The following is a 23,932-nucleotide window of genomic DNA, read 5'->3' on the forward strand; positions in this document are numbered from 1 at the left end:
TATACCAACTGCTCAACATCCTCAGTGGATAGGTTATGTTAAGTAGCATGTTTGAATGTGTGTTTGATTTTTAGAACAGGCACCTTCATATCCAGAACACACCACCCATTCCTACATTCCCCTCTCTGCTCACGTCCCCATCACATTCAATCCTTGTGGGCAACTCTACCCACAAGACTTGGGTTATGAATGAATGAATAAATGGATTTATTTTGGTCATTAGCCAGGTGGTGCTGTGTTTCAGTGTTATGTGCTTTTTAAAAATCTTATGTGCTAACTTTTAAATGACCGGCCTATCTGACAATTAGAAGTCCATCCCTCACAATTGTCTACTGAAGTTTTTTTAAAAAAACACTTTTGCTTTAATTTTTCAAACACTTAAAAATGATTTTACTGTATGGTTTTATGTATTTGTATTGTTGTAAACCGCTGTGATACATTTCTACAATACAGCGGTATATAATTATTTTAAATAAATAAATAGTTAAAACCACTTGAGCTCCTGTAGTTTGAATGCTGGAGAGTTTCTCGTCCTATTTTTATTATGTAGCAATAAAGGGCAATTGCATTTGAGAGACCTGCTCCTTCCAGATTTGATTTTCCTGATACCCCAAACGCAACAACTTGCTTAGAAATTGCATGCCACCGATCTGTCAACTAGAACTTGGCATTTGTCAGCATCATGGAAATAATATGTAAACAAGACAGAAAGCATGTTAATTATACTTAACTAGAATATGAAAACTAGCTGAGACCCAAAGGCTCGGGGGTATATTTGTTTGTTTTTAAAAAGAGGATAGAGCAACCATTGCACAAACAAACAAACAACAGTTTTTTCCCCTTGGGGCCAAAAATCTGTATCAGCAAACATTCAGCAGACTACAAGCCTAAAAGGAGAGGCCACAAAGGACAGAGGACATTCACTTTTTTTGTATTTTCCTGCTTCCCCAAATGCAAGGGAATCAAAAGCAGAGGAAAGGAGGGTGGAGGAGCAGCACAGTCTAAAAATATTTAGTACAAGTCAGTTGCCTACTTCCTTTCCTAGATGGTTATCACTGGTTTTCTAAGAGGACATAAAAATCAATGTGCAAAATCGATACAGCAGTATAGGTACAAAACACACTAAAGCTGCATTAATGTCTGCCAAGAGCCTCTTCCCTCCCAAAACAATACCGTTAAACTGTAATTACCACTTTTAAGCAGCGCACATTTCCTAAAACGGATAATGAGTTCAAGGCCTTATCAAGAGCTCAATCTGAAAATATTTTAAATTCAGTTTGCACACAGCCAATGTTATGCATGTTAATATATTCTCAAAGGCCAAATCTTGGCTTGAAATGTGCAAAGCCAGTATGAAGGGGAATCAAGGGGGCTGGTATCTGTGGCACCCTCCATACCTGGCTGGTATTTCTGCATTTTGCAGCCCAGTGTGAGGGAGAGCTGGATCTGGTGCAATGTGTGTCCCCACCCCACCCCAGTGCTAAGGCAGGTTCATTATCGTCTGGGAAATGTAGTACAGCACAATCATCTCTAAAGAGCCAATTACCAATTGCTTCAACGTATAGCCAATCTAAATTAGGTCTCCTCAGAAGCAGATTGGGATTCAAGCCCTTTAACTGCAGCAAGGTGGGGAGCTAGTCAATGGCCGTTGTGGCATATCAGCTTAAGCACAGGAGGAGAACGTGAGCACCGTTTCATTCTCTTCCCCCCATCCCCAAACAGGAAAAGCTGCCTATACTTTTCCTACAACTATTCACATTGCTAGGGATGTGGGTGGCACTATGGGTTAAACCACAGAGCCTAGGACTTGCCGATCAGGTCAGCAGTTCGAATCCCCACGATGGGGTGAGCTCCCGTTGCTTGGTCCATGTTCCTGCCAACCTAGCAGTTCAAAAGCACCCCAAAAAGTGCAAGTAGATAAATAGGTACCGCTGCGGCGGGAAGGTAAACAGTGTTTCCGTGCACTGCTGGTTCGCCAGAAGCAGCTTAGTCAAGCTGGCCACATGACCCAGAAGCTGTACGCCAGCTCCCTCAGCCAATAGAGCGAGATGAGCGTCGCAACCCCAGAGTCAGCCACGACTGGACCTAATGGTCAGGGGTCCCTTTACCTTTTATTCACATTTTTAACCTGCCAAACCTTAAAAGTCTTGGAACCAGGTTTCATGAAAGACTGCCTTCCTCTATACAATGGTACCTCGGGTTACATACGCTTCAGGTTACAGACTCTGCTAACCGAGAAATAGTACCTCGGGTTAAGAACTTTGCTTCAGGATGATAACAGAAATCGTGCTCCGGCGGCGCAGCAGCAGTAGAAGCCCCATTAGCTAAAGTGGTGCTTCAGGTTAAGAACAGTTTCAGATTAAGAATGGACCTCCGGGACGAATTAAGTACTTAACCCGAGGTACCACTCTATAATCCTACCCAAGAACTGGAATCTCCTACAGAGGCCTCTCTTGTTGTATGTCCAGATAAGTTACAAGGCGACCATAGAATAATAGAAACGTAGAGTTGGAAGGGACCATGAGGGTCATCAAGTTCCTAGAGTCCAAAACACCTGGAGGGCACCAGACTGGGGTAGGACGGCTTATGGCAAACACCAGCAGCTGCACGCCCCACACACAATCACTCATATACTCACCCATGGCAGACAGGACTGAAAACCACAAAGAGGCACAAAAGGAGCCACAGGGTATCACCCTGCACCAAGGAGGGTGGGCGGCAGCATCGCCACCCATTCTCCTGCTCCCCTACCCTGGGTCAGGCCCGACCCGAGGGTGGAGCTGTGGCCAGGCATGAGTGCTGCAGCCAAGGTGCAGCTCCTTCTCGCTCGGAGCCAGGCTCCGATGAAGGAGCCTGCTGGGGGGGGGGTGCCTGTTTGCACCTCCGCACAAAATTGTGCCCAGGACCACGCCCCCCCCCATGCCTCTGACTGCACCCATCAATTGTGGGATGTAATCCACTGGGAGCAGTCAAGTACAACATTCCTTCTTTTGCTAGAGTGGCCATGCAGGGGATGTTGGTCCACTCACTTGAACTTCCTGTTCCTCTTGGCCTGGAGCATCCTTCCTTGCATGTGACTAGTAGGTGGGCGTGACCTTTCCAGACCTGGTAAAAGGCGAAGTCACGCAGCCACCTTCTTCGCTTCGATCTTTTTTTCGTCCAGCGAACTTCCTGTTTCACCTGGACAGTACTGCTGGCTGCCTTCCCGCCGGAGCAGTCCCCCAGGTTATCTCCCATATGGGGTGAACCTGTTTGTAACACACTGTGTTCTGCCTGATCGTGAGTAAAACTCCTTTTTGTTACTTATGAATAAGACTGTTGTGTCTTTATTCTTTTAGGATGGATTAAAGGGGTCTTACCAGGAATAATAGAACATATCTCAATCTGGGCAAGCCAAATTGAATTGCTTCTTGTTTTAAGAGACTCACACAGGTTTGCAACCAGCTTTCTGCTGCGTAAAAGGGGGATGCACTCTGCTAAGTAAAGAAGCTTGCTAACGCGAGTTAGGGAGGGAGGATAATATTAATCAATATATCCTCTCCTGCCACCCTCAACATTCCCACATCAATCTCCCAACACAGGTCATCTACCAGGGGGGGGGGGCAATGCAGTTTCAGCCTCAAAACTGGACTGGAAGCCAGGTTGAAATGGATCTAATTATTCAGCGTCATATTTATATTTGTCAAAGGCAATGGTAATATTATTTCTGGTTTACTTACCTACAATAGACTTGAGTCACTATATTGTTTATTTTTTTGTCCAACTGGTATTTTGCGTAATCCTCGACACCATCTTTCACAGCAATAATTGTGAGAACCACAATGAGAGGGATCATGGTGATTTCTTTCCTGAAAGCTTCCACCACTGGAACCCAGTTCAGCAGAACTATAAATAAGAAATATAAATTGGCAGCTCTGGAAAACACAAACACAACAACCCACAGGATGTTAGTGTCAGCCATTGAAGCGAGTGTAAAAAAAAAAAAGTGTCTGGAGCTTGATATGACACACCTAAGTGAGTAGCAGTTGACTTCAGATTAGTATTCAGCTCATTAAGAATGGTAAATTGATATTATAGCAAACTATGGGCATGCATGTTATGACTAGGCATTCACTTCATGGGACTAATGCCCCCCCTTTTTCTAAGCTGCTAAACCGCTAATACCCTTTTAGCCGCTAGGCCGCTCAGCCTTTAATAGCCGCTAAACCGCTAATAGCGCTAAGCCGCTAATAGGGTTGCTTTGCAAGACAAAAAAACCGCTAGACGAAGAGACTCGTGGAACGGATTATTTTCGTCTTGCGAGGCACCACTGTAAAATCAGAAAACGTGTCTTGATTAATCAAAGCAACATTACAAACAACCACAAAATGCAGACCTTCTCCCACAACCATTATGCTTCCAAATCACCTTTTCTGTTTTCTCTTTTCGGTTTTATTATGTTTAAAATTACAGTCCAAACCTAAGGCTTCCTACATCAGGACGTAGGTGCTTAGGACAGGGTATACCAGGGTTAGCCAACCAGGTGCCTTCCACATCTTCTTGACTATGGTTCTCACCTGCCCCTACCTAGCATGATCAATGACTAGGAATGATGAGAGTTGTGGTCCACCACATTGACTACACCCGGGGGTACATCAACAGTTACATTAAATTCAAAACGTGACATTATGCCAGTATCTCATGCAACTAAACTATCGCAAATGTTGACCACGAGGGTGCCAATTATTACCGTATTTTTTGTCCTATAAGGCGCACCGGCCCATAGGACGCACCTCATTTTTGGGGGGGAAATGAATTTAAAAAAATTATTCCCCCCCCCCAGCCCTGGCTGCCGCCCCAAGCCTTGCACTCACCTGCCCGAAGCAGGGGAAGCCCTCCGGAGGGCTCCCCGTGCTTGGGGTGACAGGCTGCCGCCCGAAGCCTCGCGCACCCGGCGGGACCTTCTGCCGGGCGCGCGAGGCTTGCAGACACTCGCCCGAAGCCTCGCGCACCCGGTGGGACCTCCTGCCGGGCGCGCGAGGCTTGCAGACACTCGCCCGAAGCAGGGGGAGCCCTCCGGAGGGCTCCCCGTGCTTGGGGTGACAGGCTGCCGCCCGAAGCCTCGCGCACCCGGCGGGACCTTCTGCCGGGCGCGCGAGGCTTGCAGACACTCGCCCGAAGCCTCGCGCACCCGGTGGGACCTCCTGCCGGGCGCGCGAGGCTTGCAGACACTCGCCCGAAGCAGGGGGAGCCCTCCCGAGGGCTCCCCGTGCTTGGGGTGACAGGCTGCCGCCCGAAGCCTCGCGCACCCGGCGGGACCTTCTGCCGGGTGCGCGAGGCTTGCAGACACTCGCCCGAAGCAGGGGGAGCCCTCCGGAGGGCTCCCCGTGCTTCGGGCGACAGGCTGCCGCCCCAAGCCTCGCACACCCGGTGGGACCTCCTGCTGGGCGCGCGAGGCTTGCAGACACTCGCGGGGCTGCAGGCTGCTGCCTGCAAGCCTTGTGAGCCCGCGGGTACTCCCACCGGGCTTGCAAGGCTTGCGGATAGCTTCCTGAAGCCTGGAGAGCGAGAGGGGTCGGTGCACACCGACCCCTCTCGCTCTCCAAGCTTCAGCGAAAGCCTGCATTCGCCCCATAGGACGCACCCAGATTTCCCCTTCATTTTTGGAGGGGAAAAAGTGCGTCCTATGAGGCGAAAAATACGGTACGTATTCAAAGGGGCCAGCAGATTATTTGGAACTATCTGTCCCCAAAATTATCTAGTAATTCATTACTGTAACAAACTACCATTGCTTTCACTCTGAATGTTGCAAACAATACTATCTAATTATCCTTTAATTTCACAACTGCGCACGTTACCTGTGAAACTGTTCGAATATGTTCTTCGGTACAAAGTTCCAAAGTCGGTACTTTGTAGTCCGTATTCTGTTGTTTTGATACAGGTGGGATACTTTTTCGTATTCTTCCTTAAAATGCCCCAGACATGGTATAACGATCCTGTGTTTACTGATGGTCTTGGCTGGCTGCTGGAAGGTGACATCATTACTGCCTTCTCCAGAAACCATGCGCTGCCATTTGCACCTGGCCCACTGAAGTGACTCTTCCATGTTCTCGTGAAAACCAAGTCGTGTCCTTTACTTTGCAGCATGTTAGGATAAAAAGAGAGAGTTGCAGAATAAGCTGGGTGAAGTTGAAATGCACATTACAAGCGGCGACAAATTGCTGTTTTGTGTTGAGAAACACCCAATTCATCCAAAGCCAGTTTTTAACTTTATGATAACAAATTAACACTGAAGTGTAATTTTAGATGATGATGATTATTATTATTCTATTAATTTATACCCCACTCATCTGGATTGGCTTGCAGCCCATATAAAACCATAATAAAGATACTAACCATTTAAGAGAGACCAGAAATCATTGATTAAATGGCACAGTTACATTACAGAGCTATTTATTGGGATGGGTTTGTTATAAAAGAAAAGCCAAAGTCTTTGTGCAAGATGTTTTTTTTCAAAATGTGCCCCCTTCTGTGTTTGACTGGAGAGCTCTATGTATTAATAGGCAGGGGAAAGGGAGCACTGACCAAGATCCCTAATAGGAAAATTCTCTTATCACTGAGACCAACAAGATACTCTCTCGCCTATTATCTGCCAACACCCCTACTGACCTCTCACTCAACACATCCCCCTTTCCCTGCAGGAATGGACACAACCTGCTTCTTCCACCAACTAGCAGGTTAGATAGCCTACCAAGAAATTCTTCTTTCCTTGTAGCCCGTGGCTTGACAACTGCTGAAATAAAAAAAAAAGAGAAGTCAGCTGTGCAACCTACTTTTCCAGCATCTATCTCTGTGTGCACAGATTACAGAGCCTACCCAATATTGCTAGAACTGGAGTGGGTAAAGGGACTCCTGACCGTTAGGTCCAGTTGTGGCCAACTCTGGGGTTGTGCGCTCATCTAGCTTTACTGGCCGAGGGAGCCAGCGTACAGCTTCCGGGTCATGTGGCCAGCATGACTAAGCCACTTCTGGCGAACCAGAGCAGCGCACGGAAACGCCGTTTACCTTCCCGCCGGAGCAGTACCTATTTATCTACTTGCACTTTGACGTGCTTTCAAACTGCTAGGTTGGCAGGAGCAGGGACCGAGCAACGGGAGCTCACCCCGTTGCGGGGATTTGAACCGCCAACCTTCTGATTGGCAAGCCTTAGGCTCTGTGGTTTAACCCACAGCACCACCTGTGTCCCGCATGGGTGAGCTACAACCATACATATATCTGAGAGCTCCATCACACATTAGCACTTCATCGCAAGCAGGCACCACTGCATACTTCCCTTAGGATAATCTAGCAAACCTGCTTGTCCTTAGGTCCTGCATGTGGCTGTGTTCCTGCTTAGGTATACCCAGCCTGGATACCGGGAGGATGCAAAGGGTGACTGGACCGCTGGATCGCCCTATTTAAAGCACTGAAAGGGCTCTGCTTGACATAACAGGTTGCAATAAAGTGTGCAGGCCAAAGTCAATGCTCAACCTGGCCAAGGGTAGTGCTGAAGGGTCATGTTCAGCTTCTATCAGATTGCGTCCAACCTCACAGGGTTGTTGTGAGAATGAAGGAGATGGAAAAAAACTGTTAATGGCCATGAACCATTAGAAAAATGTAGGAAATAAATAATACCTAGGATGTATAAATAAATAATACCTAGGAAATGTATTATTACACCCAGACTTTTCTCTCTTCTTCTTCTTTTTTGCAAAATTATTTTTCCTGTTTTTTTATTTACCCGGTTTGGCTTTTTCCGATACAAAAACAGTGGCAAATGGGGATTTGCTTCCCTACTGCAGAATATATCCTACCCGCTATAGTCCCCATGATGAGGTATTGTAATATGTTCGCTTCTGCAGTTGTTCCGATAGCCTGCAGATATAGCACTAAAGACACCTGGCTTCGAAGCCAACTCTGGATAGCACCACTGTTAAAGCTGTGTGAGCCTAAGCTGATAACAGCATTTTGAAAGGAAAAGCCATTTAAACTCACAGCTGGTCACCCAAATCCATGAGTCAGCATCAATGCAAGGAACTGCTGTTAAGGGAGAGATGATAACATTGTGCCCTAGAGGCACTATCTGTGAAATGTGCACCAAGATCATGTTACCTAAGGAACTTTTCTCAATGAACTGGGGAGTGGGGGCGGGAAGAGGCATAACAAAGTGCTGGCAGTCATGACACCTTTATAAGGCCAAAGCCACAATGGAAATGTGGTCTTAACTGAACTACTCCAGCTTAACCACTGTGGGCAGCTAGGCATCCAGTGAATGAAACCTCGCCATTAGTTCAGCTCACTGAATCCACACACCACAGACTGTCTATGCCTAGTTTTAATAAAAAAATTCCTTCCTGTAGCACCTTAAAGACCAACTAAGTTAGTTCTTGGTATAAGCTTTCGTGTGCATGCACACTTCTTTTGACTGAGATAAAGAAGGCAGTGGAGAAAGTCATTTATAATACTAATACTACTACTAATAATAATTTATTATTTATACCCCACCCATCTGGCTGGGTTTCCCCAGCCACTGTGGGCGGCTCCCAAGATAACATTAAAAACACGGTAAAAGATCAAACATTAAAAACTCCCCTAAACAGGGCTGCCTTCAGAAGTCTTCTAAAAGTCAGAGAGTTGTTTATTTCCTTGATATCTGATGAGAGGGTGTTCCACAGGGCGGGTACTACTACCGAGAAGGCCCTCTGCCTGCATGATTTCCTTATCTACAGGTTCCAAACCACCAGCCTGAGATTCAGATTTCTGGAGAGATTTGATTAACTAATGTGATTAACTATCTTTAGTTTCCATTCCTTGTTTCTCTCCTCCCTGTGTATGCATTAGTTTATAACAAATCGCGAGAGACTGATATTTTTGCTTTTGTTGTTTTCGTTACTCCTTACTGCACCACTTGAGAGTGTACAAAACTCAATGGAATCCATTTTTTAGAAAAGAAAAAAAAATCAAATTACCTTGGTTTTACCTGGATCTGTTTCAGACTTGGTTCAGGCACTGTTTGGGACTGAATTGGAGAGGAGCATCACCCTTTTCTTGGATTTGATATCCCGCCTTTCACTCCCTTTAAGGAGTCTCAAAGCGGCTAACATTCTCCTTTCCCCCTCCTCCCCCACAACAAACACTCTGTGAGGTGAGTGGGGCTGAGAGACTTCAGAGAAGTGTGACTGGCCCAAGGTCACCCAGCAGCTGCACGTGGAGGAGCGGAGATGCGAACCCGGTTCCCCAGATTACGAGACTACCGCTCTTAACCACTACACCACACTGGCATCTCTTAACCTTTCTTAACCTTATCTTCACCACTGTTGGAAGACCCATACTTAGCTGTTACTAGCTACATTTGCAGAAGCAAAGATGAACTCCTCCTGTCCTGATACAGGTCATTCACCAGGATGACCAAGGCTGATTCAGTCCCAAACAATGCCTGAACCAAGTCTGAAACAGATCCAGGTAATCCATATCCTCCTGAAATGGCCCAGTCACCATTCTCTCCACCCCCTTACCTGCAACCGGGAAGTTTTTTTTGTGTGTTTTCATTTTAATAAATCACATATAAAGTTTAGACAGAATGACACTGATAGGTTCTGAACCCAATCCTTGGTAGCTTCAGTTGCTATCCTATCTTCAGTGTTTGTGTAGAACGGTATCTGTCTTGAGTGTGGTTCAGAGGATAGGATATAGTAGTACCTCTAGTTACGAACATAATTCGTTCCAGAGGTCCGTTCTTAACCTGAAACTGTTCTTAACTAGAGGCGTGCTTTTGCTAATGGGGCCTCTTGCTGCTGCTGCACCACCGGCACATCCTGGGGCAAAGTTCTCAACTCGAGGTAACTCTTCCAGGTTAGCGGAGTTTGTAACCTGAAGCGTTTAAAACCTGAGGCGTTTGTAACTCGAGGTACCACTGTATTGCACTTGAAACATCAGGGACCCGAGTTTAAATCCCTACAACGCTGGTAGGCCTTGCCCAAGTCTCTTGACAGGAATTCATTATCAGTCAAATAGGCATTAAAATGAATTACTTCAGATTTGATCTATGAAAAAAAATAACAAGAATGTCCATTGGAACCAATGGGAGCCATGTCCCTGTTTTTATGACACAACCTTGATGGCAGAAAATGAGGAGGAATTAAAGAACCTTTTAATAAGGGTGAAAGAGGAGAACGCAAAATATGGTCTGAAGCTCAACATCAAAAAAACCAAGATCATGGTCACCGGTCCCATCACCTCCTGGCAAATAGAAGGGGAAGAAATGGAGGCAGTGAGAGATTTTACTTTCATCAGCTCCCATTGTTTCGGGTGGGTATTTTTGCCACTCTTTTTAGCAGCATTTGAAATTCGCCAGGTGCATCTTGCACCTGCCTATCAGCCACTTGCAACCAAGTGAAGAATCCTGGGTGCCAGGATAGCGCCTGATGTCTCCATCATCTGGAGGTGCATGCCTGGGGATCCTTGGATATTATTGGCTGTTTTCACACGCTAGCAACAGATCCTGTACAATTCTATCCATTATATTTTATCTGCACAATCAGAATGAATTTCAGGAACCAAAACGTCGTATTCAAAAATACAACTGTGTAGCCATCCTTAGTGGCAACTAGGCATTCTGTTTTGGCGACTATAACCCTGGTTCAAGGAGCCATTTGGCATCTAACATATATCTGAGTTTCTAACACTGCTTTTTAGTACACCCTATCCCAATTGCCACTGTAAGAACAGGGCAGACGTTGTCTGATGCCTAAAAGATAGAGAGGTGAAGGCACCAGGTGAACACGGCTGGGAGTAAAGTTTCATAGCATGGGTGCCACCACAGAGAAGGCCCTTTCTCCAGCAGCTGCCCACCTAACTTCTGAAAGCAGGACATGTGGACAAGGGCCTCTGAGGAAGTATGCAACTGGTTTGAAACAACTACCAATGCAGTCTATCTGCAGCCCATGAACTAGTTTTCCAGATAGCTCATTAGTTACCTATAACTTCCTAGGGCCAAATAAGAACCTTTCAAGGAACTAATCTCATTCAGGGAAGACGGGGCAAACTGCCAGAAACCAACAGCCTTTGCTACAGCCACGTTTTGTTCAGCCTACTCCAACATCTCAGGAATGACAATGCAACTGAGCTCTTTGCAACTACGAGTATGCCTGCAACAGCAAGGAGGGTGGGAGATGACTTACCCTTTCACTTCCTGGGCTCTATTCTAGATTTGGCTGTCAGTCTTTCCAGTTACCAACTACCACTGTATTTACCAATTTGAGTGGTGCAGGTAGATGTTTGGTTCTATATTAGCATTACCTTATTTGTGAAGCTTAGGATGCTACTATGACCTATACGTTTACAGTGGTGCCTCGCAAGACGAAATTAATCCGTTCCGCGAGTCTCTTCGTCTAGCGGTTTTTTCGTCTTGCGAAGCAACCCTATTAGCGGATTAGCGCTATTAGCGGCTTAGAAGCTATTAAAGGCTTAGCAGCTTAGCGGCTAAAAGGCTATTAGCAGCTTAGCGGCTTAGAAAAAGGGGGGGAGCGAAAAAAAATCGCAACACTTGAAAGACGTTTTCGTCTTGCGAAGCAAGCCCATAGGGAAATTTGTCTTGCGAAGCAGCTCAAAAACGGAAAACCCTTTCGTCTAGCGGGTTTTCCGTCTTGCGAGGCATTTGTCTTGCGGGGCACCACTGTATATTTTAAATGTGCAATGGATGAAAGTGGAGCCATTCTGTAACTTTTTCTTTTCTTAGAAATATTAAATGGCATATAAATACTTGAGGCATAACTTATGCTTATTTTGCAAAGGGGGAGAGAAAGAGATGGCAAGGATGAATGAAGGGAAGGGTAAATAGAGGGTGTGTAGGAAGGGAAGGTCGAGATAAAAAAATGTTACATTACTGGGGGAGATCGAAATCAACTGTTAATTACAAACAGAAAGGTAGTACACAAATATCCGAAATTCATCCCTTCTTAAACAAGTTTTCACCCTTAAAAAGCCCTACCAACTTGTTAGATTCCGTTGTTCAGGAAAACCATAGAATCCATTGTCTACAGAAGAGTTCATGAATTTTCATCACCAAACTGAACACACAAGCAAGGTTTAAATAGAAAAGTGCTTCTGATACTGTGAAACATTACAGAGATGTTGGAACCTGTATAAACATCTGTGGATAACCTGACCCAGGTCTTGTCTTAACAAGCCCCAGAGCTACCTACCATTCCAGATACTAATCAGCATCAATTAGAGTTTATCTTTGCATCTTTCATAGTCACGGCAATCCATATGAACACAAATTATGTCTTTATATAAACCTTGTTAATGCATTTTAAAGGTTAAACCATTAAACATTTTAAAGGTTAAACCATTAAAGGTTAAAAATTAAACCAACATACACTGAGCAGAATTGAATTATTTTAATGGTGATATCCAAGATTAGTCCTACACATAGTAGTAGTGATTTCCATTTATTTAGATGGGTGTACTCTGAACGGAGGGATGCGGGTGGCGCTGTGGGTTAAACCACTGTGCCACTTGGGCTTGCCAATCGAAAGGTCAGTGATTCGAATCCCTGTGGCGGGGTGAGCTCTCGTTGTTTGGTCCCAGCTCCTGCCAACCTAGCAGTTCAAAAGCACACCAGTGCAAGTAGATAAATAGGTACCACTCCGGCAGGAAGGTAAACAGTGTTTCTGTGTGCTGCTCTGGCTTCGCCAGAAGCGGCTTAGTCATGCTGGCCACATGACCCGGAAAAACTGTCTGTGGAAGCGGACAAACGCCGGCTCCCTCGGCCTGTAAAGCAAGATGAGTGCCACAATCCCAGAGTCGTTCGCAACTGGACTTAATTGTTAGTGGTCCCTTTACCCTTTACCTTTTACTCTGAACAGGACTAATGATGGATATCACCCTAAAAGAAATAAAGTACAGTGGTGCCTCGCAAGACGAAATTAATTCGTTCTGCGAGTTTTTTCGCCTTGCGAATTTTTCGTCTTGCAAAGCACGAGTTGCTCCTCGAAGTCAAGTCACAACTGTTTTAAGAAAAAGGAAACAAACTTGCAAGACGTTTTCATCTTGCGAAGCAAGCGCATTGGGAAATTCGTCTTGCGATGCAACTCAAAAAACCAAAAACTCTTTCGTCTTGCGAGGCATTCGTCTTGCGAGGTACCACTGTAGCATACTATCTGATCTTAATTGTCATTATAACCTGAGACAAAGCTATAAAGGTAGAATAAAATCAACTGGACTTTCTAAGTACAGTAAACATGGTGTGACTCTGGCAATTAGCATGCATAAAATTACAGTCTAGTAAATACTTATTTATCCACCTTAATACTGTACATGCTTAACCTGTATGAGAGCAACTTATCATGTTTTAAAAGTGTTGTTTTGTCTAACTTAGTCATGTTATTACATATTGTGACAGTGAGTTTAAAATTTGAAACAGAGATCAGTCCCATACAGCTCAAGGCCAATTCTCAGGGCTAAATTCCCTGCAATGGTCTGCATTAATTGCAGGGAATTAATGTGATTGTGGTTAAATAATCCCCCCCCCCCGACAGTGGAGATCCACTACTCAACACATGCACAGAACCATAAGAATAGCAAGGAAAAACCAAAAGCAACATAGCACAGGCAGCGAGAACTGGTCCCACTTAAAATGGAAGATAATACCAAACTCTTCCCAATCAGTTCATAGTCTTTCAAAGGACAATAATAAAGAGATATAACCTATTAACAATCAACTATAATATACCTAAAAACAGAGACATAATGGCCAATACCTGTTTCAAGGGGCTCTTATATTTTATTATTACGGTAATTTTTAAAGCCTTTAGGTGTCCTAATAAGTACCTCAGAATTCAATTTCAAATACTAGTCACTCCTTTTGCACTTGAAGGAGTGACTAGTATTTATAATGGGAAGTAAAATAATGAAAGTCTGCCTCTCCCTCCCTCCCACATCCTGAGTGCTTGAAGTCCAAATTCTAATTAGTGTACCTTTTTAATATACGGGTGCGAGTCTTCAAGTAGGTATACCCAAAGCATCTATAGTACTTCTTTACCACAGCTCTGCTTATCTTTAAGGCTACTTAGCAAACAAAACTTGTTTAACAAGTAAAGTGCGAAGCTCAGTGCCTTTCAAAAACTGCCGTGTAGGTGTAACCTCAGCAATATGGATTTGCCAAAATATTCCTTTGGGGTTTTCCTGCAGATTCCTTATATGTTCATTCTAGGCCACTCTGCAGTCTATCATGTGCATTTAGTAAGGGAACTTCAGAGCCCTCTAGCTGAGCGGACACCCAGAGATACCACATCAGTACATTTGTCCCTTCTGTTTATGTACCCAAAATATTTGACTCAGCAAATCTCTCCTGCAATGTCCTGAAATCAGTGGTGCTAAACCAAGGCAGATTCCGTTTCGTAACCTTCTAGCCCTAAGTGTGGAGAACTTTCTCAGGAAATACATACAGGAACTAGAAAGTCAAATTGTTGGTGGGCTGCATTCCCTAACCTGACCCAAATACAGTGGTGCCTCGCAAGACAAAATTAATTCGTTCCGCAAGTTTTTTCTTCTTGCGAGTTTTTCGTCTTGCGAAGCACGGTTTCCCATAGGAATGCACTGAAAATCAATCAATGCGTTCCTATGGAGACCGTCCGGGGACAGAGGGAAAGTGCCGCGCGTCTTCCCCTCTGTCCCCGGACCTGTTTTAAAGCAAGGGAAGGGGCAGCGGGGAGAATCGCTTCTCCCCGTTGCCGCCCCTTGGTTCAAAAGGGGTCCGGGGAGAGAGGGGAAGGCGCGCGCGCCTTCCCCTCTGTCCCCGGAGATTGCAGGGCTGGCAACAGGGAGAAGCGATCTTCTCCCCGCTGCCCCTTGCTTCAAAAGAGGTCCAGGGACAGCGGGGAAGACGCGCTGCGCTTCCCCGCTATCCCCGGAGCTTGCGGGGCAAGCTTCGTTTTACGAAGCAAGCCCATAGGGAAATGCGTCTTGCGAAGTGGCTAAGAAAACGAAAAACTCCTTCGTCTAGCGAGTTTTTCATCTTCCGAGGCGTTCGTCTTGCGGGGTACCACTGTATAGTTGTTTCTGCCACAATGAGCGCTGCCGAATTGCTCTTCAGTGTGCAGAGAAAGTCGATAAGCAGCTTACGCAATCTTTCTGCATGAGGAGGACTGGCGCCAGATAACAAACCTCACCATGGAGAAGTATATATAAGGGTGCTGCCTCCCCGGCCCCTGAGGGCAGCTCTGAGCATTCAACAGCTCAGCAACAGGTAGAAAATCAGGTGCAGCTCAAGGAGACGCAACAAAGAGGAAAGCCACCCACTGCTACATTTCTGCCAGAAATGAAACTGCTCAGTGCACAGAGCCACTGCTGACTAAAAAACGAGAAGCACACCTGAAAATAGCAAGGCCCTTTCAGCCAGCTAATAACACGGTAAGGGCCAACATAAAGTTTTATTTAGTATTGTTTTATTATTTATTAAATCTGCATACCTCCCTATACCCAAAGATCTTGGGGCGGTTTGCAACACAAAATGACAATATAAAAAACAAAATACATAATAAAAATAAGAACAAAAACAAACTGATAATCCCCATGACCACTCTCTGAAGACTCTTGGCCCTCTTTGCTGTCTCGATGTTTGCAATGACCCAAGTAGTAGAGTTGGAAACTGCCTTATACTGAACCAGATCATTACTCCTCCTAGCTCAGTACTGTCTGCACTGATTGGCAGCAGCCGTCCAGAGCTTCAGATAGGAAATATTTCCTTGCCCTACACCAGAGGTAGGCAACCTAAGGCCCGGGGGCCGGATGCGGCCCAATCGCCTTCTCAATCTGGCCCGCAGAAGGGCCGGGAATCAGCGTGTTTTTACATGAGGAGAATGTGTCCTTTTATTTAAAATGCATCTCTGGGTTATATGTGGGGCATAGGAATTCTTTCATATATTTTTTCAAAATATAGTCCAGCCCCCAACAAGGTCTGAGGGACAGTGGACCGGCCCATGGCTGAAAAATTTTGCTGACCCCTGCCCTAAAGTGATGCAAGGGATCAGAATAGCAGATGCTCAGCAGATGTTGTACCACTGAACTGGGACATTACCCCCTCTCAAAAGCCTTCTCACAAAACTCAGTACGTAGCTAGAGCTACCAAGGGGCCTTAAGACCTTCACAAGACATCCCACATCCCACCACATTTGGGACAACACCCAAAGCTATCCCAAAGAGACAATGCCAAAGATACCTGGGTGGTACCATTTGCTGGGGGACAAATGGTCTCCCCATCATGGGCGTAGCCAGGATTTTTGTTGGGGGGGGGGGAAAGAACCTCAGTTCACTATGTATTTTTATTGATTTTTATTTCCTGGGGGGCAGCTGCCCCTCCCTGCCCCCCCTTGGCTACATCCATGCTCCCCTTACTTATGGGGAACAGTGCCACTCGCTTAGTAAGGCTGAATGCCTTTCAAATGCTTGGTGCCACATTTTAGGAGACCAGACCCATAATGATTTCTCCAGCCTAGCAACCGCTACAACAAACCAAGTGGTTTAAGCAAAATAGCACCTTACCTATTCTGGATCCACACAGCTCCAAAGCAAAGTAACATTATTTTTCATGCAACAACATTTAGCGACTCTTTAGCCATCGCCGCTGAAGGGATTTGCAAAAGGAGCAGCACAGCAGGCTTTCTAAACATAATTCTTAAACGGAAAAATACTGGATTACGGGACTGCGGCCTAGGCGGTCAAACCGTTTCTCACAAATCATATATGGCTGCCGTGCAGTTCAGGTGCGGCTCCTGACAGGTTTAGAAAGATGAAGGGAAGAAGCTGATCTATAAGGGTAAGTCAAAAAATGTGTGAGAGAATTAGAGTGCCTTTTCTCCTTCTCTCATCCCTTTCCCTAGCCACACAGTGGCCAAATGGATCCCGGGAGCATGGGATAGGGCTTAAGGCTCAGGAGGAAGCAGTAATCGCTGGAAAGCAGAGGGAAAGGAATAGTATTATGCCTGGCTGAAGTTGAGGAGAGGGAGAGGGGGAAGCAAGGCCCTGGCAAAGGAAGGGGGTGGGAATCATAGGGGGAATAAAGAAGCAGTGTTGACAGCCAGGTCCGTCGACAGAGAAGATATAACTAGGAAATGTACTGTATGGGGATCGTTGCAGAAGGAGAAACAGCAGCGAGGCTGTGCCTTGTGGCTCTCAACCATTGGAAGATATTGGCAGGATTTCCTTTGGCACAGAAACTTGGGCCGCCCCTGAGCTGCAACCGCCTTCCTTAAGCTCAGTTACTTCCTCTTCAGAACTATAAACTAACTCCCACTGTTCTCAAATTCTAGAAGAGCTGGAAAGAGAGTCATGTGACCCACAAGATGGCTGCTCCAGAATTCCATTGCTCCCACACTTGCCTGCTTCTCTCAGCCACACACACACACATGTGTACAACTGCCGGTCCTTCAGATGGGAAAGAAATCAACAGATGGGAAAGAAATCAAAGAAGAAAATGCTGAAAGTCTGCCCGGAGCTATGGACAGACACCAGATCTCTTTCAGTTTGGAAAAGCAAGATGGCATGAGGCTGTGGTGCAACAAGAACTGAATCCTTGAAGGGGGGGAGGAGAGGAATGCTGCAAATGATAGATTACAACATGAAGGGAAGGACGAATGTTAAAAAAAACAAAACATTTCACACAGAAAGTTACAAGATATAAACTCTTCTTGCATAGTTAAATACGAACGGAAGTCATCACATCAGTGGCTGTTAAAATAAAGGATTAAGATCAGAACTGTTTTATTTGGATTAAATAAGAGGATTGGAACAGGACGAAGTAACATCATCATCTCCTGAGAAACAGAAAATGGGAAGTCACCCAAAATGTTTAATTTGGAATTGGATAATTGGCTCTTTTGATTGTATTAAGATTTGGTATTGTATTAATGTGGCTTATATTGGATTGTTGTTAGTGGAAAAAAATCAATATTTTTTTTTAAAGGGGGGGGGGGGAGAACACAAACATATAATAGATAGTAAAACAAAACAAAAAGAAAACTCCAGTCTTGTATTTGAAGGTTATGAGGTACATAATTAATTAGACCTTAGCAGATAAATCACTATGTAAGCATAGTTAACACCTGTTTATTTCAATAGCACTACAGTATAGTGAGTGACCTGAGACTTTAAAAGCAAAACACTGAACCCAGAGTGTTTTAAGAAAGGGAAAAATATGATCAATGACATTACCTCCTGCAAACCAACTGCACAGGAGGAAGGCAGGGGATACTTCATTCAGGGGATACTTCTTGTGGCACAATGGATCTGTGTATCTGGCTGTTAATCAGAGGGCTGGTGGTTTACGCACTAAGTCATGGTTTAGAATTTTGTGAAAACCAGGCCAGTATACCAAGTAGAAATGCAGGCCTAACTCAATGTCATAGTGAGTCTTATTAACCCTTCCACTTTAAAGCTGTGGCACAAACATGGCACTTCAGGTCTCTATGCTGTCATCAGCCATGTGTTAATCTGATTATGATTCTTTCATTGGGGCTGGGAGTGGGGAAGATACAACAAAATCAAAACCCTTTTCACATGATCTGACGAAATCAACTCAGAAAATGGGAAGCCTAATTATCTTGTGCAGGGCAGCATGGTCTGACGCATAATTATTCACTCAGCATTAGAACAGGGCATGATCCTACATGCTTTACTGACACTCAGCTTATTGAGTTAAGCATCTAGTTTTATTGTTATTTTTGCTACAAGAATCCCACAAGCAAAATACTCACATACAATGCTGATTGCTGCCATTTTGCTAGTGTGTTCTAGTTAAAGTTGCTGTAGCAAACAGGTCTCTAGGCTACAATGCAACAGGTAGGAAAGGGAAGTAGATAGATAGTGCCCACATGAAAAACAGGCGGGAGAAGCTGAAACTGTCTCATCTCCCAGGAGATGTAAAGGCACAAAGGAAATCTTTAGTTTGTAGCTAGGGAACTCTAAATGGCTTCCTGGGTACTGGTTTTTTTTTTTTACAAAATAAATATTTTATAGTTCCCTGCCTAATCATCAAAGTAACTCAAGGGAATTTACAATCCAAAACACAGGGCAATTAATAGTAATTATATATATATAAAACCATCTCTATTAAAAGTACAAATTAACATCATTTTTTTTTTTAAAATAATTTTTTATTGCTTTTTTTCCAAGGTCAGAAAAGATCGTCAACAACACAACAAAAGCGATTTTACAGAAAAAAAAGAAGAAATTATAAAAGAAAGTTCACTTTTCCAGATCTATTTTCGTAATCAACTGGACTTCCCCAGATCCTCCATCCCCTGCTTTCTTTACAATAAAAATAAACAGCAAATTGATACCTTATTTTATGTGTTTTGGTACTTTCATTTAGTTATATAATCTGTAATTTATACTTTTCAAAATCATAACTTAATTTCCATCATTTATAAATCTCAATGCTAAAGCATGTTTCTCCCAGAAACTTAGCAAATTCTCAACATTCGTATAACTTATGTTTTTGTAAATAGTCCTTAAATTTTTTCCAATCCTCTTCCTAAAAGTACAAATTAACATCAAAGCTAATCCATTACCAACCCCCCCCCCACCCGACAACAAAAATCATAAGACCACCAGGCTCAATACGTTTAAAGCGCATGACTTCCCCCAAAGAATCCTGGGAACTAGTTTATCGCTCGCAAAGCTACAATTTGCAGCAACCCTAACAAACTACAGTTCCCAAGATTCTTTGGGGGGAAATCATATGGTGTGTTCACAGCAGAGAATGATCTACAAGTCAGGAATTCCTTGGTTCAAATTTTGCCTCTGCAATGAATTCACCTGCCGGTCTAAAAGCAAGCCACACACTCTTTCTCATTCTTTATCTCCTCCACCCATGCAATATGGGGACCAATAACACTAACTGCTAGTTCTAAGGGACTGCAACAAGATAATGCATGGGAAGCTCTTTAAATGTATGGAAGTACTATACAAATGTTCAGAATTCTGTCTAAAAATTTAATTCCCTCTCTTTACTTCACTATGTTCAATAGGGGCAAAACAAGAAAATCCAGCTTGCTTGTGCCATGAGGCCACAGGCTGAACTTTCCCAAAGGCAGAACCCTTAATACTGAAGGCAAATGTTAAAGCCCCAATAACCGGATGGAGAACCTGTGGCAAATAGGCAGTGGGGATTTGCGGCACACCTGGACAAGTGCAGGAAAGCCTGCAGGCCTGCCCACAGGATAAGAGTCAATCAACTCTCCTGCCTTTCATTCCTAAACTGTGCTGCTACCTATTCTGCAGCTCAGATTGGACAGGCAAAGCCACACAAGGCATGTAGTATTGTGCTTATACTTTAGATTTGACTTACCACACATTCGCCAAAAAGATTGGCCATCCTAATGAAATGCAAACGTTGAACTGCAGCTTACAAACTCCACACAGCTCTGCTCTGCGTCCATAATTACAAAGATCACATGAGGCTTTATTCTACTTTACCCAAATCTGTTCTAACTTCCCATAAAGTTCAACAAATAGAGGGACACCAACCTAGTTTGCAAATACACACCTATACCTGTCCTGGTCTATTTCGAAGATACAAAACTGAAAGACAAAACAGAATCAATCATTCTGAGCGATGCACAGGTTTACCTCATGCGGCTGTGATAAAACCTTCCTTAGGTTACTTCTGCCTACTCAGAAGTAAATCCTAAAAGTTCAGTGCGGCTTCCTGTACCAGGTACTGTAATTTTATAACGTGCCTGCCCCTGGGACGTTAGGGTGAAAGGTGTATACAGTATATTATAATAAAGATGCACAAGACTTGCAGCGTTGGAGAGGGGCGTCTGAGGAATACTTACGTTCGTTTTTCTAGATGAATAACAAGTACAGTAAAATCCCGATTTAATAAAGCAAAGCCAGGAGAATAGAACTTTCTGACTATGTCAAGGGGATTCCGACAGAGCGGGATGGGTGGTAAAACGCTCTGGATAGAAAGGGAATCAGCAACGCACCAAAAGGAAGGGGAAGACGAGAGAGAATGAATTCGCACGAGAAGATGCCTCTTACTACCTCTCCCCCTGGGCACATCACAAAAACGGCCTCGATTCTCCCCGCGCACTCGAACGATCTCCCTCTGCCGCCGCTGTTCCCACTATGGTCCGAAACCTAAGCTCGCAGCCAGACGCCTGCAGCTGGGAGCCGGTCCCCTCCCCGCCCACTTCGCCTGCTGCAGTAGGAAGAACCAACCGAGGTGGGGGGGGGGAAGGCTGGGACAGCGAATAGCCTCCACAAAAGCCAATCTTTGCAAGGACCCGGCCTCCGCCCTTTCTGACGCTTCCTTCAAGCGTTTCTCTTCTCCCAACTCTAGCACAGAAATCCCAGATCTGTAGAGCCGGAAGGAGACCCATAGAGTCATCTAGTCCACAGCCCCCCCCCCCAAAAAAGCAGGAATCTTCAGCTTTGCAAATGTGCAAGCAGTTTTATTTCTGCACCACGAGGACCCGTTTAGAGCAATGCAGCGTTGGCTTCCGTGGCAACTTCTGTGTCGTTGTGTTTACTTTTCTCTTTCACATATTTCTTTTTGCAGCTGCTAACTTCTGTCTAATTGCCCCCTTTTTACTCCTTCTGTCTTTATTAGCTCTAAGTCCCGCTGAGATCCTAGTAACTCTTGTTTAGGATCAGTGCCTTCCTAGAAATACAATATTTGTATTTGAATATCCAGGAGTTCCCATTAGTCCCGTCCCCCCACTTTATTTAACAGCAACTGTGACAGAAATGAGATCTCCGCATTTTATTCTATGTGACTAACAGTCCTGAATGCCCCCCTAAATTGTCTTCTCCAGACTTTTCACCTGGTGCCTGGCAGACAGGCACTGCACACTGGGAATCACTAAGATCAGGACTCACCCAAGTCATTTTGTTGCCTGAGAAAAAAAAAAAACACCACTCAGAACAACAACCTCTGTGACTAGTTAACATAGAGTACCACCCCTTGGCAAATAAGTGGGAGTCTTCTGGGCAGATTGTGAATCAATCTGATTCCCAAGACACAATCTCCCACACTATTGCTTTCAGTGGTATCCCAAACCTGCTGAGGTAACTGCCTCACCTTGTATAATGACAAGGCAGTCTGGCTAGAATGCCAAATTAATATCTGGATACCAATATTTATTAAAATATTTCTTAATCAACTCTCAGGGCATAACAATCTTCACACTGGTGTACAACTCCAGAATCAATCACAACAACATGAAATCATTTATCTGAAAACACACAACCCCTTAAAATTAACAGTATAAGTTAAACCAAAGTGCAATTATGAAAAATGTAGATGAAAACTAAAATACCACATTTTTCTGTGTATAAGACTAGGGTGGTTTTTTTTTACTATAAAATAATGTAAAAAATTAGGGGGTGTCTTATACATGGGGTCATCTCCCCACATTTTCTTAAATATGAGTCCCCCAAAATAGGGGGTATCTTATACAGTACATGGAAAAATACAGTATGTTTCTTTAAAAACAACAACTAATAATGATGGAGCAGAGCCAGATGGATTTCCAGGGAGAATAAATTCCATAAATTTGGAACTACCACCCCAAAAAGCCGTGGTCCCAATACCCATTGGCCTTCAGACATCAATCTTAATGCACAGGCAGGCTCATATTGGTACAGATAGTCCTTCAGATAGTCAGGCTCCCAAATCAGTAGTCTCTGATGCAAAAAGCAGAAGGTCACACTCTTATTTATGACTTTGGAACGAAAGTGACTACCATGCTAGTTCCACTTCTAATATCATTAATGCACTTTAGAATCCTCAGCCATTTTCTTTGGCTGTACTATGAAGATCCCCCTCTCCCAATAGGTATATACCTACAAACTTTATAGACTACTTTAACCACCTGGCACAAAGCATACGGTATGCCACATTTGTTGTATTTCAGATAAAATACCATTTGGTGTGTTTTGCCTGGTTGGGAATATCATAAGGTACTAAGTTTGTTAAGTGATAACTAACCAGAATTAATTGAGTATGAGAGTATGAACCCAAAAGATCCCCAACCTTTTATGCCAGTGAGAGTTAAGCTAAGGTTACCAGACATCCCCGTTTCCTGGGGACAGTCCCCAGATTTACAAATGAGTCCCCTGACAAAATCCTATCATTCCTACTGAATTTGAAAAGTGTCCCCGGATTCATTGAAAAAAATCTGGTAACCTTAAGTTAAGAACACATTCACAAATGCCTCCCACTGAAACCAATAGGACTTTCCTAGAGTTTCATGCAGGTGGCCTGTGGCATGTCCCCATTAAATATCCACATTGATTTTTCATTGTATTCTGATTACTTCTTTTAACTCTTATAGTGTATTTTATTATACTGTAATTTGAATTTTATGGAATGAAACATGCAATACAATAAAATACAATATAATAAAAGAAGCAGTGAAATACAATGAAAAATAATATAGCGTCTGGCACAGCACGTTACAATTGTGACAAGAGACATAAAATTATTAAGTGGTCCTCCAAGACCACCAGCAATTTTCAAGTGGTTGGTGGGGGAGTTTGGGAACCACTGACATAGGAATACCATGATATTTGAAGCACCAAAAACAACTCTTTGGACGGAAAAGAATGCTGATGCATCTCAAAGGGTGCAAACTTCATGAATGTGTAGGATCTGGGATTGTTCAAAGCTTATTTGGGATGGCAGAGGAGCTGCTGTCTATTGGACAGAAAGAGCTGCTGTTTCAGATGAGAAACCAGGCACCAACTTCAGCCTTGCAATCTTGAACTAGATTGCAAGCAAGCAGGCAGGGGCTGTTGTTTGTTTTTTATCATTCACTGTACTGTAACTTCCAGTTTCATGCAGCAGCATCTTATCACTAAATAAAATGCAAATTGGTGCTGCCACGTCACATTTGCACTCAGC

The 23,932-nt window shown here is 44.1% G+C and overlaps 1 protein-coding gene across 22 annotated transcripts in view; it reads right to left on the minus strand.

The window, feature by feature from the left end:
• Window positions 1-21,225, minus strand: part of ATP10D (ATPase phospholipid transporting 10D (putative)) — a 63,969-nt gene extending 42,744 nt beyond the window's left edge. For 2 of the 22 annotated variants that reach the window (XM_081208699.1, XM_081208681.1), the window contains exons 1-4: window positions 21,012-21,224; window positions 6,731-6,772; window positions 5,838-6,110; window positions 3,720-3,885 (exon numbers count right to left, since the gene is read on the minus strand). In XM_081208699.1, the coding sequence (XP_081064825.1) occupies window positions 3,720-3,885; window positions 5,838-6,110; window positions 6,731-6,772; window positions 21,012-21,087 (557 nt within the window). In that variant the 5' untranslated portion in view covers window positions 21,088-21,224. Of the gene's footprint in view, window positions 1-3,719; window positions 3,915-5,837; window positions 6,116-6,730; window positions 6,773-16,563; window positions 17,405-20,858 lie in introns of those variants that run through there. The other 20 variants (XR_014011730.1, XM_081208688.1, XM_081208686.1 and 17 more) reach the window with 20 other exon arrangements.
• Window positions 21,226-23,932: the final 2,707 nt, after the last annotated feature.

This window comes from Podarcis bocagei, assembly GCF_964188305.1.
Source record: "Podarcis bocagei genome assembly, chromosome: 9".
NCBI lineage: Eukaryota > Metazoa > Chordata > Lepidosauria > Squamata > Lacertidae > Podarcis > Podarcis bocagei.